We start from the raw sequence: 15,882 nt of genomic DNA on the forward strand, positions 1-15,882 counted from the left end.
GAGTGTGGGTGTCTGGGGTTTTCTGAAGAGCTGCTGAGGATACGAGTGTGTGTCCCTGATTATGAGTGAGCTTGGGCTGCTGAGGGTTCTGGAGATGGGATAAACTCACCTTTTGGCTTCCTCAGTCCCATAATCTCATGTTTTGATGTGGTTTGCTCTGGGCTGCAGTAGTTAGAGCTAGAAATCCCAGAGCTCTGCTCCTTCAGGTGCAATGTGAGAACAGTATGTTGTATGGAGCAGAGATTTGGGGTGGATATTTCACTAAACTGCTACACTGGGAGTTCACTGACAATACAGTTGGGTTAAAAGTAGAAAAATCAGTGATGTTTTGCTGCACATGCTGGGGGAGGCAGCAGAGCTCCAGTGGCCCTGCGTGGATGGGTGCTGTGGTCTGAAGCTTCTCTCGTGTAACTGAATCTAAGCTGAGTTTGGTTGAGATGATTGCTTCTGTTCTCTTCTTTTCAACAGACGTGAAATGATGACATCAAGAAGCTTCTGGCTGCCTCTTGTATTGCTCGGGGTTTTCTGGTCAGTGACAAGGGGATGGATGGACGTGGAGAGGAGCAGAAGGCTGCATTTGGATGAGGGGAGTTTGCATCAAGAGGTACTGTACCCCTGCTGCAGCTACAACTCCTGTGTTTCTAGTTTTATGCTATGTTCAGGCATTCTGTACTGTGAAAACAAAAGGCAAGTGAGGGCTTATCTGTATAGATTTGTATTAAACACCTGCTGAGCGGGTCAAGAACAAACCAGTGATTGGGTGCAAACTGTGAAGGAGAAGCTCTTGCAGTCCCTGAGTGTGTTGCCATCATCCAGGAGTGAAAATGTGCACCTGGCTATTGCCATCTTTGCCCCAAAGAGCTGACAGAGCTCTGTCCTGAGGCTGCTGGCACCAGTGAAGCTGAATTTAAGAAGCAGATTTTTGTTTTGGCTCTTTGTTTGGGTCTCTGGAACTTCAGGTGAGACCTGAAAGTCTTTTTGCTCCTCTCTGAGTTAAGAGTGGTTCTGAGAGAACCAGCAAAGTGACTGCCTGGAGTCTTTTCCTCCTGACTTTCTGATGTCAGAGCCCTGCTAAGTGCAGAGTAGTTGGGGACCAAGGTGGCCGTGGTGAGGGATGATGACCTTCATCCAGCTAGAGAGGACCTCTTATGCCTGGGATGCTGGGGACTCCTCATGCATGGATGCAGGATGGAAATGAATGCCTCAGTCAGTCCCTGAGCTTGTGGGAGCAGAGAAGCCACTGAACCCATTTTCATTGCTGGAAGTGACAGTTTTGGGGTTTTTTTGCTGTGGATGAAGCAGGTCCCTGCTCTGAGCAGTGCCTGGTGTGCAGGTTGTCCCAGCAGGGGATGTCCCCAGCGGGGATTCTGGGTTTCTGGACCAAAGCTCCCACTGGTGTGAGCCCCCCAGACAGGGGTGGGCTCAGCCTTTCATGTGCCCAAGTCTGAGGCATACAACAAAGACCCTAAAAATTCAGAAGTGGGACTTCTGTGAAAGGAACATGATGGATGCTGAAAGGATTTTAGTTATTTAATTAAGCCCTGATTACTGGGGGTTTGCTGAACGGTGGCTCAAATGCCTGGAAGTGGGAGATGGTGGAGGAGGCAAGGGAGAGGAAATGAGGATTTTTTTTTCACTGCTGTTGTCTCCAACACTTAATAGCTTGCAGACTCAAGTATTAGTCAGTACCAGGCTAATGATGAGCCCCTGATGGATTCAGGCTGCAATTGGATCTCTTTAAGCCTCAGGATTTTGTTCTAGTTGGACAATATCACTTCTCCCAGTCATGTCCAATCTGCAAATACCCACAGCTGTGTGCATGGCTTCAGCAAAGCAGTTTAAGCCAATTAAAAAGATGCTTTTCAGTGCTCAGCAGGACTTGAAGATCATTCCAGGGGAGTTGGAGATTCTGCAGGTGGGAGTTCTGCCTCAGGTGTACTTTTTCCTTGAGGTCTCCATCCTCTGTTCTGTAAAGTGAAGAAAAAGTTCTCCTCTATACCCCTTATATTATTTTGCTGCTGTGTAGACTCAGGAAGTACATTGGCACCCTGTTAAACACATTCTCATATCCCAGATTTATTTTTTAGTTTAAAATTAAGTATTTTGCATGCTTTTTAAAAAAGCCTTCCTTCTTCACTAATGAATATTAGTCTTGATTTTTTTAAAAAAAAGTTACTCTGAGGAATTAAATTCATTACTCACATTATTTGCTTTGACATAAATTGTAGAACTACTAATTGTATTATACTACTTGAAAGATACTAATTCATTTGATCTTCCTCTAAAAACCATGAAGTTATTGCATCGATTACTTGATCTTCTTGAAAGGATCTAAACTAAGAACATGTTTGCCCAGAATTTATAACAGGGAGTGAATATTACAAATTTTAATGTATAAAGAATGCAGCTAAAGTAACTTAGACACGTAGGGGTTATAATGCAGATTTTAAAACAGAAAATATGTTCCAGAAGAAATAGTGTTTCTATAGTGGGGCACCAAACACCAGTCTCTGGAAGTCCTTGAAAGTAGCTTTCAGGTAGGTCAGTGAAATGGAGAACAGTTTTCTTTCAGCCATAATATGTTTCAATAATAATAATCACCTTTTTCTAGTGATATTTGGTCTCACTCAATTTCGAGCTTTTCACCCAAGTGTTTGTTAGTTCCTAAATTCACGCTTTGATTAAGCTGTAATTCCATTACCATGCCTTGAAAAGATTGACTCACAAATAGAAAAGCTCCCAGCAATTTACCAAAATTGCTTTAAAAATATGGAAAGGGTTAATTTGCAGGTCAACTAATTTGAAGTGTGCTCTGATCTAAAATTCCCATGAATTTCATGGAAGCAAACGCTTGGGTATGGATCACTGACCTTCTCTAATACTTGTTCTGATCTACATAGGAACAAGTTTACTGAATCAAAAACATTGCTTAATTTATGTTGGGATTGCTAAATCGATTTCTTCATGGTCTATGGTAGAATTATTGCAGTTGTGCTTTGCATTTAGAAAAGAAAAGTGAGTCTGTGGGCCCCAGACTGCAATATACAGCCCTTCTGCATGAGAAATGAAGTCTCTAACACAGCACTGATGTATTTTTCTCATGATGCTCAGCCTTCCAATTCAAATTTATGGGCTGTTCCAGAGAAGAGGTTTTATTTTCTGAAATATTTTTAGTCCTGGTGAGAGGAGGTAATGAATGTGTGTGCAGGCTGAAATTTCATGGGTGGGGAATGAATTAAAATAGAAAACCTAATTAAGAAAAGGACAATGTTCATATTTACTGGAAAGCTGTCACTTGCCTGGTCCATATTAATTTCTTGAGTGTGTTGCTGTCACTTTTATTTACATGGTGGAACTTCAGGCCCTGAAGTGATGGTTTTGGGGCAGATTTTGCCTCTGCCTTCAGCAAGGCTGATTCCATGGAGGTGACCACATTTCATGTGCTGGCTTCAAGTTGGCCACGAAGCAGCAGATGGTGTGATTTGGGGTGACATCTGTTTTCAGAGGAAGTCTCAAAACCACAACTGAGTCACACAATCATGGAATGGGTTGAGTTGAAAGGGCCCTTAAACACCATCTAGTTCCAACTCCCACCAGCCCAGGTTGCTCCAAGCCCCATCCTACTTGGGCTTCAACGTTTCCAGGGATGGGGCAGCCACAGGTTCTCTGGGTAACTTGGGAAAGGGTCTCCCCAGCCTCATAATAAAGCATTTGTTCCTAATGTCTTAACTTAAATCTATCTTTAGTCTCTACCAAGTAATTCACACCAGTGATTTTGGAATCTACTGAGGTGTTTTACAGAAGCATCTCTAATGAAATACTGAATTTGACTGGGAGTTTTCCTTCTCCTGTCCCCTGTTTTCCATGTGAGAAGCTGCTTTTCCATGAAGCCAAGCTGGTTTTACATGGTTCTGGAACCAAGTTTCTCCTCTCCTCAACCCATGGTGCAGCAGAGCAGCTCTCCAGGTCTTCCTCAACTCATCCCATCTGCTGCAGGGAGCTTCTTACCCAGGAGTCCACACAGTGCTGTGTCTCAGAAATTAAATTCTGTGTTATGTTTTCCAGGGCACTGCTGGCAGGTAGCCTGGATGCTATTGTTCTAGCTGGATAGTGGGAAAGGGGAGGATAAACCTGTGTTTGGTACATGTACAGCTGCTTTGTGCTGAATTGTTGGAGGAAGTGTTTGGATGGCAGTGATGGCTCTGGAGCGGTTTCAGTACAGACTGGGCTGCACAACCAGAACTGCTTGGTGGTTTTCTAGAAAATATTTCATTGCTTTCATTTGGTTCTATATTTATCCCCCACCTTCCTTTTTAAGAAATCTGAGACACCAGAGATGTCCACAGCCCCCCAGCTCCTGTGGGCAGAAGAGCTGCTTCCCTGGGGAGGTTCCTGTAACACAGAGCTCCGAGGGATGCTCTGAGTGTTTGCAAAAGTAGCAGAGGCTCCTACAGATCCAGCCGTGGTTTTCTTGGCTTTTCTTCTTGCCTGTGTCTCCCGTACCTTTTTCCCCTAAGGAGCAAGACATAGGGCATCCATTGTTTGACTTATTCATTAGTTATTACCCCTGTGGCACTTGAATGGCTTAAAATCCCCAATCCTCACTGCCCTGGGGTCATACCAGCCCTTCCGTGCCATCCTGCCCAGGATGGAGCATCCCTCCAGCTTGCAGCCTCAAGTGCCTATCTCCAAATTTATTAATTCCAGGTGAAATTTCTAATGATTTTCAGGTTTTTCAATGTCTGTTCCCCTCTTCCCATAGACCTCAGTTGTCTATGCCAAGCAGCAGAGGAGTCGTGGTGATGATTTTGTGCTCTTTCCCCAAGGGAAGATGTATGTCCTGGCCTGACAGACTATCCAAGAGCTGCTTTGGGGAGTGAGGTACAAAACTGCAAAGGCTTTTGAGAAAAGCTTTTGCTTATAATTCAAATAGAGGTGTAATTTCAGAACCTAAGCTTAGAATCCGACAGGCACAGTATATCTGTTTTATATGCAGTTGAAGATCTAATATCCTGATATTTAGTTTAAGAAATATTATTAGTAATGTATTCTCTTGCCATGTGTGTGTTCTTCCTGCCTGTAAGTCTGTTTGGAGAAAGGCAGGCATTGGATTTAAATTAAAATCTATACTGGACTACATCCTCCTCCTGTTTTAAACATTTATAAAGGTGAGACAAGACTTAAAATAATTTTTGTGTCACTTTGGTATGTCCTGGTGATAATTCACTCCTTTGCTGCATTTAAGTGGTATTTCTAACAAACTCTAACTGCTGTTTGTACATTTCTCTACATTTTAACCAGTGTATTATCCCTGTGGGGATGGGAAGCTTTTGTCCTGGGTGCTGGCTCTTTGGTTATTTGCACTTCAAGGTGCTGTGGAATGGTTTCATAGTATTAGGATGGATCCCTTGGGGTCTTTCAGCATCCCCAAGCCCCACTTGCCCCCCTCCTGTGTACCCAGAGGGTTTAATAAATGCTGTATCTTAGGAGATAGTGTTATGCTTGAAGGACTGGAAAATTTGGAGTGGGCAGCTCCAAGTGTGCTGAGCTGTGGCACAAACTGACCCTAGGAATCAAAGCTCAGTTTTTCTCATGTCACAGTTGAGCAACTGTGAAAAATCATACCTAGGTGGGGAAATGCTGTTATCATCCTGAAGCAGAGAATAAGACCACAGGAAAACATCTTGCAGATAAAAAAAAAAAAAATAAAAAAATCTAAGGCATTATTAACTTGGGCTCTGATGTGGCAGAAGATTATGGTTTGGGATATGTTGTTCAGAAGCTACTTAACTTTAAAATACTAAATACTAAAAATACTGAAATACTAAATAAAATACTAAAATACTAAATATACCTTTTTTTAAAATAATGTTACCAATCTTCCCTTAAAAAAAAAAGCCTGTAGTGATAGTTTCTAAAGGAAGACAGTTCTACTTTAAGTACTTTCTGACATCAAGCTGGGGAATTCTGTTTTGGTTGCTTGGGGTTTTTAAGTTTTGTTTTTGGTTTTTTTTAATGTGTTTTTTGTTGTTGTTAGGAGGGGTCTGCAAATTTGAGGTTTTTCAAACAGGCATCCCATGAGCCTATGACAACGTGGAAATTTATGGTGCTCTACCTGGTGTTTCTTATGAAATAGCAGTGAGTAAAATCAGAGATGCAGCAATTATCTCAATTAGCTGCCGTATGGGTGAGCAGATGATGCTGTGTGATGGGAGACATCAGTGTTTTTCTCAATGTTTATACCAGACAGGACAAATCTAAACTGCCAGCATCTGTACTGATAGCAAGCTTTCCCTAAACAGCAGTGCCTGATTTATTTTCTTCCTCATGCCTGGCTTAAAAAAAAAAAAAAAGTGGATGTTCTCTGCCTCATTAGCATTTTTTTTTTGGAAATCTAGGTTGTAAACAGGAAATCCTGACTCAAACTAAGCTGTGTGTTGGTCAGAAGCACTGCAAATGCTCCAATCTGTATGCAGAGTGCCTCCCCTAGCCCTGGCTGGATGGCACTGTAATTTTCCTGACCCTTCACTTGAGATAAGGATGCTCTGAAGGGAGTTAAAAAAATCAAGATCCCTGGGATGGTAACCTGTTAATAGGAGTAGCCACTTCTTTATTAATTTGCTAAATGAGTCAGGGCTGTAGAGTTAGAAATTGCACAGTTAGGCTGATCCTGAGAGAGGTCCCTGCAGCCTTGGTGTGTGCAGAGGAAAGGTGAAGTTTAGTGAAGGACCCAGGGTGAGTCCAGCTGCTGAATTTCCTTTCTCTCCCTGCACAAGCAGAGCAGCCCCTTCCACAAAGTCTCAAGTAAAAGGGTCTAGCAATACCCAGACAACTTCTGAACCTGAAATCTGTTACTTCTTCTGCATCTCCTCTGTCTGCTGGGGTTCTTGGCAAAGTCTCCTGTGTTAACCTGTGGGTCATAAAAAAGGGGACTCTGACTAAATCTTCATCAGGATTCAAGGGCAGGATGCTGAGGATGCTGCAGGGTTGTCCTATGAATTGCTGTACTTAGGGCAGCTGGGACCTCTTGGGGACCAAACTTGATGGGATGTGTTAAGTGTCCCACAGGTGGGATCAGAAGCTGCAAAGAGAGGATGGTGAATGCCCAGCTCCATCCAGATCCCTGGAAATACTGGTCTGGAAGCAGAGGAAGAAACAGAAAATGATGAAGAGACACTGACTGTCAAGATTTACACCTTCAGATATTACCCTGAGCTGTTGCTCTGTGGTTATTTCTGCTCATCCTGTGCAGGGCTGGGATATCAGCCCTCATCCTCTGGTGTTAGCCAAAGGAAAAGGAGGAGGATCCAGCAGACAGGAGCTTGTCTTCCCTAATTTCAAGCCTACCTGTGACTGCTTCATTACTAACCTTGCAAAATGTGCTCACTTTTCGCTTCAAATTAGGAGGCAGGCAATGGCATGTGGCAATCTGGGGATGTGCAGGGACAAAAGGAACAGCTGGTGGAGGAAAATCTGCAAACTGGCTTTTTTCCCCTCCCTGTTGGTAGGTTGCCTGTGTGTATTGTACACGACTTATGAGCCAAGTATAAAGCAATCTGTAGCCACTGTAATTTGGGACAGTGTTAGGCTCTGCATGCCTTTCAGAGCAGCATTTTAGGGATCTGCAGGAAGAGGAGAGCATTGCTGTGTTTTGTAGTGCTCTGTATGGCCTTTGTGGGTATATAGGACAAATGTAATTCTGTTTTTCTACAGAGGTGTTAAAAGGGTTTATTTACACTGATATCAAAGAGCATGAAAGTGGTTTTGCTGCTTGGGTCCATCACTAATGATTGTCAGTAAATCAGTTTGGAGTACATTGGCTGTCAAGCACTCAACCACCTTGTATGTTCCCCCTGGGTAGTTGTATTTTAATGCTGTGCTTTGCAGTCCTCCCCCCTGTGTATGTGCTGAATGAAATCTGATTTTTCATTCCAAAAGTGCTCTCTGCTCATCTCTGGGCCCATGATTCAGCAGGAATGGAGAGCCCAGGACACAAACTGGCTATTAGGGCTTGGCAGGACATTGGGATGCTGGCTGCTGAAAGAGGGGAGTTTTCCCTTTTTGTAGCAGCAGCAAAGGGCTTTGTGCAACCCAGTTGTTAAATTGCACAGGGTTTACTCAGGTGATGGGCAGCACCTGGAAGCTATGGGGGAGTGAAGAGGTTTGACAGCATAAAGTGAACTCTATTTCTGGGGTTGATTTTGATTTTTGACCCTGCTAATCCATGTAGGATTAGTCCTGTATCTCCTCTCCTGTGCTGACACTGGGTCTTTTGGACCTGTGTTTTGGTTTTTTTTTCATCTATGTGTGTGGTAAAAAACAATATTGGAGCAAATGTACAACGTTGATTTCCTCATAACAATGATGAGGCACTCCACACACACAGAGCAGGAGGACCTTTTATTCTGCATTCAATTAACTAACATTAAAAAGGAGGAAAATAGGTGCTGCAAACAAACCTTGACAAACAAAACCGTTGTACTGCATTAATGCTGTTTAAAATGGCATTAATGAAGAAGCTTTAGAGAAGGAAAGGAATCTAAAGCAGATTTTTCCCTTCAAAACGTATGATTTGTGCTCTGATAAAATCAGATTTTTAGTTAAAGGGATTTGCAGTCATTAAATGGTGCCCATGAAATAAGTCCCATTTATAACCATCTGCTTTATGGCTTCTGAGGAGAAGTGTTCTTCCTCAGGCAATGCATCTGAGAACTTTAGTGTCATTTTTATCAAAACAGTTTGGCTCTCTACTGGTAACACTATTAATACCTCCATGTGATTTTTCTTTACTTGAGGATAGCATCTTACTTTGGAGGGAAAGGAAAGGGCAACTCCTGCTTTTTCTCAGGAGATTCTCCAAGTCGTAGTGTGTGGTGCAGAGCTGTGCCTGTGGCCAGACTTGCTGGTAATGTCTCTTAGTGGCATATTAGAGCCCTAATAGAAAGGTCTTTTGTTCAACATGCCCTTGAGGAGGAAAATTAGCATCGTTTCCTCTTTTCTGTGCTACAAAAAAAGAGAAATGGTTTGGCAGAGGTGACTAAGAAAAATTCATCCTTGCCATGGTTTCACTGTAGTAAAGGGAAAGAAACCCCAGGGATGTCTCTACCTGGAGCTGATGCCTTTTTGGGGCTGTTCTTTCAGCCCTGGATGGTTTGGTCAGGTGTTTTTCTGAAATGTTGAGTGTTCTCAATGCCACTGATCTTTTCTCCATAGAAAGGGACGTTTTGGGGCACATCTCAAGTCGGGTTATTTTCCCCCATAATGAGGAGTGATGACTTGCAGCCTGACCTCAGGTTCACCCATTGCATTTCTAAGAAGCTTTTCCTCTCAATTCTGCCTCTGTTTTTTTGGGGGTAGTTACATTCATTAGAGCCTATAATTATAAGGGGAACAAAGTAAAAAAAGGGAAACTTTGAAGACCATCCTTTTGTTTTTCACTGTGTCTGTGCAGTTCTTTTCATGGAAATACCAAAAGGGTCGTGAATGCCAGGGAGCTGACACTTGGATTTTTTTTTGTAGAGTGTGATTGTCTTTTTTTTTCTTTTGATCAATGTAATACTTGTAATTAGTTGTAGTGTTTCGAAGCTTTTGAACTGCAGAGAATTCAAACAGCTTGTTAAAGTGAGGGACTCTGGGGGAACTTTAAAGGTATTCTTCCCTTTTGCATATCCTACATGTACAGGGGTTTAATGGCAGCAGGCTGTAGTTGAATTATTATTTTTTCTTTTTAATCCAGTGCCCCACCTCTCAAACTAATATTTTGAAAAGCTCAGAGGTCCCTGGAGCATCACATGGCTCAGAGCTTTGTTGCCTGAAGAGGATGGATGCTTTGAAGTCTGTACTAATCCTGAATGCTGCTTTACATATTTCTCAAGATCACTGAGGTAGCATCCCACAGGGAATAACAATTTAGTATTTTTACAAGCAAATACCCATTTTTTTTCTTTATCTCCCTCAGCTGGCTTGAAGGGAGGTGCCAAGGAGATCATTCCTGCTGTCCTGGGCTTTTTAAAGGTGCTTTTTTTAAAGAAAAGTGAAAAAATACAAATCAAACTGCAATTAGCATCAAGTGGACTAAAAAGCTAATGTCTTGGGAGGCCTGTGTTACTTTCCTATCAAAATTAGGAGAAAACCAAGACTTTTTGTTGTTTTACTCTCAGATAAATATCTGCAGGCAAGGTCGAGTCCTCTGTGGACCCACTGGTTTGAATACTAATTGTAAGAGGTAGCTGGAATGATGGAAATCACCCATATTTATAATTGACCTGTAAATAATGGTACTGCTTAGAATTAAATATTTATTCCTCTGGAGCTTAGTGTTGTCTGGGAATGCAGCATCATTTGAGACCAGGTAATATGTGGTCTTTTAAAAGAAGTTTCTTTATTAGGGATTGTCAGTGATGCTTGGCAAGAAATAGGGCAGGTGATATAGGTGTGCAGGGATTGCAAGGAGCCCTCAGCTCTGAGTAATCAGTCCAGTGGCTTTGAAATTCTGTCATCTGAACAAATCTCTGCTGAAAATGTCTAAATGCTCCTCCCTCCTCAACCCTAAATCCTTGGTATAGTAATAATAACCCTTGTAGCTGCTCCCTTTTGACATCAATAGAGGGGGAAAAATCCATTTTAAAGATGTTGTGGTCTAGCAAGTAAATTATCACAATGATTCATCATATTGATCCATTAAATATCTGTGGACAAACTGAGATGCATGCTTGGAATTCCTCCTCACTTGTTGCATAGAGCTCAAAAGATGCTTCTCTAGGATAATGACTGTTTTAGGGGGTTCTGTTTGCATTGCCTTTGAACAAATCTGTTTTATACATAAAAAAAAAAAAAAGAAAACAAACCCACAAAAATTCTCTTTTTCCTTATAGGACTCCAGAAGGTTTGAAGTTACTAGAAGAAAAGGTAGGAAAAAAACAGTTTTCTTTCAATGTGTGTGTTGGTGTTGTGTTCTTGCAGTCACTTTTTCCAAACAAATCTGGGTTTTAAAGTGACAGCCTGCCTCCTGATGTTTGCCTGACAGTTCTTAGTGTCCCAAAACTATAGGGGTTTTGTTTTCCCTGAAAGGTTCCTCTTCCAGCACCCAACTGGGTGCTGGTGTTGGGGATGCAGGGTAAGGTTTGAGGGCTGGCAGAGGATCTGAGCTCTCACCTGGAGCATTTCAGGGAGAAAAATGTCCAGACAGAGCTGTCCATGCAAATCCCCCCCAGGTGCAGCAGGGTTAAATGTGAGTTTGTGGCTGTCCTGAGCTCAGTTCCTGTTCCTCTCCATGGTTTTAGGGTAGTAACTAAGGGGCTGCTTCTATTAAGTGGCTCTTGGTTCCTGTCAGGTGGATGAGAATCAGCCAAGAGCTTATTCTGGTTACCATAAATTTAGATTTTGTTCAGCAGATGTTTTCTGGATCAGGCAGATGCCTTCTCTGTCTCAGTGTAACCTGAAGTGGGTGCCACTCCTCTGCTCCCCAGTTGAATTCATTCCCCTGGTTTGTTCCAGCAGCTTCTTGAGTTGCTTTTGGCATCTTAGGTATTTGGAAGAGGTTGTAACTACCACTGTTATAACAGAAAAAGGTCAGGTCTGTGGGCAAGTTATCTCCTTTGGGGTCTTTTGTGGTTGTTCTTTGTGGTGTGTTCTGTGAGTGAAGCAGCAGAGAGTTTTAAATAAATTAAATATATGGTTATTGGTAAAGGTGAAATCTCTTTAGGTCAGGTATCTAGCATGTCTGTGTGTTTGGTCAAACTTCTGCCTCTCTTCATGAAGAAATTCAGTTTTATTTGATTTCCCTTTATCTCAAACCAAGGAGGGCTCTTGGGTGCTTCAAGGTTGGTTTGGGATGCACAAGAGCAATCTCAGCATCCTCAGTGAGGAGAAGTTTCAGTCCTGTTCTAGCTATAGAGTTTGTGGCTTGTGTCACCAAAGACATGAAAATGAACTTAAATTAATGTAATAAATTAGATTTTGTACCCCTAGTCCTGTTTCAGAAACAATTTGGGCCTCCAAAATGTAACTCCCAGTGACAGTAACCAACAACACCTACAAGAACTTAAATATCGTGTTTTTTGGAAGCAGTATTGAGTTTAATAGATCCCATGGGTGCTTGGAAATTATTGCTTTAGAGTAATAACTGGATTTTGAGATTGATGCCTCTAGACCAGGCTAAGGCTGATTTCTCACTGTCTTCACAGGATGGGTCAGACTTGTGTTCCATTTGCAGGACCTTTTTTATTGATTATAATGAACTTCTCTGGCAGAAGGCTTCTTAGCTCCATGGGTAGAGTGGAAAGAAGGGGATGGTAGTTGGGGAGTTAATGTCTATAGATAAATAGGGTTTACACCAAGCAACACAATCTGAATAATCCAAGTGTGTCTGAAGAACTGCAAACTCCTCAAAAGTCCAGAAGAAAATGCTAACAAACGTGGTAATACTTCTGGTGGATTTACAGAGCTTTCTGGGATTTCCAACGATGATCAAGCATCTTCATCTCAGTAGTTGGCTCTCAATATGAAATAATTCAACAAAAGCCTTCTTCAGAAAGCTCTTCAGTACTGAAATGTGTGCAGAGCAGATACCACTCAGCACTACAAAAATAAATACCAAGGGCTGAACCATTTGTTTGGCACATTAAAGGATTTGTAAACTTTGTGATAGGGGATGATCTAAGATCCAGGCCTTTTTTCCCCTAAAATGGTAATTTTTTTGTGGGTAGTGGTTTCTACCTGAGGGAATTAGATGACCTGAAAATATTTGAGTGTGGAGGGTGATGCTTGTTGCCTTCTCTTGGTGAGAGATTTGGCTTTCTGTTGGAAAGCTGGAAAGTTTTGAAACAAAAATATCTAGTAGAAACTACCAGAAAGGTGAGAGAAAGCTGCAGCAAACTTGCTCTGTGCCTGCTTTAGGATCCCATGCTCATGGAAGAACCAAGATAATTTTTGGTGAAATGAAAGGCAGTCCTGGCTTATGCTCTTGGATTATTTTTTTTATTATTATTTTTGGACAAAAGTTTTGAATCTTTTAAATTAAAAGTAGACCCTTTTCAAAGGAAACAAAAACCTTGATTGTCACCAGTTGGTCCATAGGTAAATAGTAACTTGCCATGTTTCCTTCCTTCAAAAAATAGACAGTTTCTGGTCAGTTCTGCTGGGTTGTGTTTCTAGTAGATGAAAGCAAGATGTGAAAACATTTCTTCCTTTTTCAGCTGTGTGAGTGGAGTTAAACTGGGAGGCCTTTGGTTTCCAAGGTATCAGCACTGCATATACTGGAAAAATTTGGAAGCTTCTCCAAAGCCCATTACAGCCAATAAATGGTTTTCCTTTGACTTCTGTGGGCTTTAGATCAGCTGTAATTAGATGATCTTTTAATTGCTGTGGCACAGAGGGGAGATGCTTCTCTGGCTGCAGCTGGCAGTCATCTTCATCTGTGATGTATGAAGTCTGATTTCCTTCTGAATTGAACTGGAAATGGCTGCAGAGCCCTCTTGGTCCTGGGCTGCCTAACTGGTGTTCAGGTTTTTTGTCTACAAAATGATCTTTTCACCCCCAAACCCCTCCTTCTGGTAGTTACTAGAAGCTGCAAGAATCTTTTCCTTGCCTTTAGTTTAAGCTCATTAAGTTGAACTTCTGCTCTCAGTGGGTTATGCACAGGACCCACTGCAGTTTCCATCTGTGTTATGTTCATGTAATGGAAAACAAGGTGGTCTGAGAGGCTAGATTTTGTGTTGCTAGCTTTAAAAGCAAAAAGCCAAAACCCAAACAAATTCAAGAAACCCCAGCATGTGGTAAACAAGCCCAGGATTTGAATACCATCTCTTTATATTGCTTTTTTAAAGGAAAATGGGGGAGCAAGTTAGAGCAGGCAGAGCTGTTTTCCAGTTATCCAAGCTTCTCTTTTCACATTTCCATCTAAATGCTCTTCAATTATTTACTCCATAGGTTTCCATATGGTTTCAGGTGTTGGTATTGGTGCTTTCTCCTAGGAACTGATTAGTGCACAGTAAAGGGAAACAGAGCAAAAAATGTGAATAATCTGTACATCTACATCAGCTGCCCAGGACAGTAAAATAGAGAGCAGATGGGCAAGTGCAAAACAGGAGTAGGGAGCCAGGCAAGGCAGCAGTTGTGAACACACCAGGCATTTGGTGAAAAGGATGGAGAATTGCTTGTGAGACTGAAGGGTTTGTGGTAAACTGGAAGAAGCCCTGGACCAAGCTCTGAAGGAAGGACCTGTAATCATTTGGCTTGGTAGTGGCAGGGCTTAATTTGCAAGATTGTTGAGTTTTCCCTGTGTAAGGAGTGGAGATGGATGTGTGACACTTCTCTTGCTGTAAATGAAACCACACAACTTCTGGATGTCAAAGCCATACTCATTCATGTCCATCAAATTCCCTGTGTCTTGCCAAACAGGACCTCCAGTGTTTTTTCCCAGCTATTTGCTTGCAAAAGCCCAGGAATTAATTCTGCAGCTTCTGGAGCTGACAGGCCCTCCTGCTTGTCCTTAGTGTGGGGCTGAAGGAGGCTCAGTAGTAGAAGAAATTGTCTGCAGAGTGTAAGTCCAAGCATATGGATACTCACATTAAGCATAAAGACCCAGATCCCCAGGAGATCAAAATGAGGAAAGCTGTGCTGAATTTAATGGGCCAACTCCCCTCTTTTACTAGCTGAGGATCTAGCCCAAGCACTTAAAACTTGGAATTTGTTTTTATGTTGCTTGCAATCACCCATTCAACAAATCAGTGTCAAAAGATGCACTTGAACCCATTCAGCCAAGAAATGTTGAAGCAGATTGCTTCCACTCTGTTCCTCCATGTAATCTTATTAAATGAGATGCAACTCCAGATTTAGGCAGATGACATCACAGTACCATAAAGATATGGACTGGAACTCTGTTTTGAATTAAAAGGCTGAAACCTCTCTGAAATATTCACAAGCTCTGTACTTTGGATGTCCTTGTTGTCTTTATAGATATTTCTTAAGGATACACAATCTTCTCTGTTAGTGAGGAGCAAAAAAATAGAGCCCACCCTGAGCTTTCCCAACTTGCTGTGGTTTTATTGGAAATCTCTGGGGCTGCATCATTCAGGAGTAGTTGAGGATCCAGCCAGCATCTTAAGAAATATTTCATTACTTGCCACTTGACATCAATTCTTGTGTCCTATCTGAAAAACTGGCTGCTGGCTATAACTCAGTAGTGCCCTTTAGAAATTCTCTTCACTTCATTCATTCTTCTTACATGTTTCAAATTTCCATGGAATTTCCTTTCTCCATGGAAGCTGAAAGGCTCTCAAAACTTGGCAGGAGTGGGAAGTTTCTCTCCCCAGACCTTGCATGAACACAAGGAAGTGATCAGCTGTCATTACTTTTGCACAAACCACCTATTAAATCCCTATCCCTGTGCTTTTCCTAGTGGCAGAATCCCAGAAATTTGGTTTTGTTTGTTGTGACCTGGTAAAAACACACCGAAAATGGGGAGCTGTGTCTGTGATGCTCTTTAGAGCATCAGGATTTTGGGACATCCCAGTAACATCCAGATGATACATGTTAAATTCCTATAGCTGTAGGTGGATGCTATGTATGGACAGAGGTGGATGTTGATAAACTCAGCTGGTGTGTCTTCAGGAGATGCCTCAGAAGTTCAAGGGGGAGGTTTTACATTCAAAGTACCTGTTTTGCAGAATTGCAAGTTGGGAATGTTTCCCAGGTTTATTATCCTGATTTTGAGAGTTACTCAGCCTTTCCTGCAAAGGTTGGTTGGCTCTGTCCATCTCAGCTGCTTTCATAGGAAATTTTACTATCCCAGGCATTTCAGGAGAGGAGTTGTCAGTGACTGGTAATCCGTTACCTGTGGAAGGCCATTTGACAGAGCCATAATAATAATAGTCTGATGTT

The 15,882-nt window shown here is 42.1% G+C and overlaps 1 protein-coding gene across 2 annotated transcripts in view; it reads left to right on the forward strand.

Moving 5' to 3' along the window:
- The first annotated feature begins 475 nt into the window (after nucleotides 1–475).
- The window catches only part of FSTL4 (follistatin like 4), a 182,426-nt gene continuing 167,019 nt past the window's right edge, over nucleotides 476–15,882 (forward strand). For both annotated transcript variants that reach the window (XM_008495471.2, XM_008495472.2), the window contains exons 1-2: nucleotides 476–604; nucleotides 10,875–10,908. In XM_008495471.2, coding sequence (XP_008493693.2) covers nucleotides 476–604; nucleotides 10,875–10,908 — 163 coding nt within the window. The remainder of the gene's footprint in view (nucleotides 605–10,874; nucleotides 10,909–15,882) is intronic.

The sequence above is a fragment of the Calypte anna genome, chromosome 13 (genome assembly GCF_003957555.1).
Source record: "Calypte anna isolate BGI_N300 chromosome 13, bCalAnn1_v1.p, whole genome shotgun sequence".
Classification (NCBI taxonomy): Eukaryota; Metazoa; Chordata; class Aves; order Apodiformes; family Trochilidae; genus Calypte; species Calypte anna.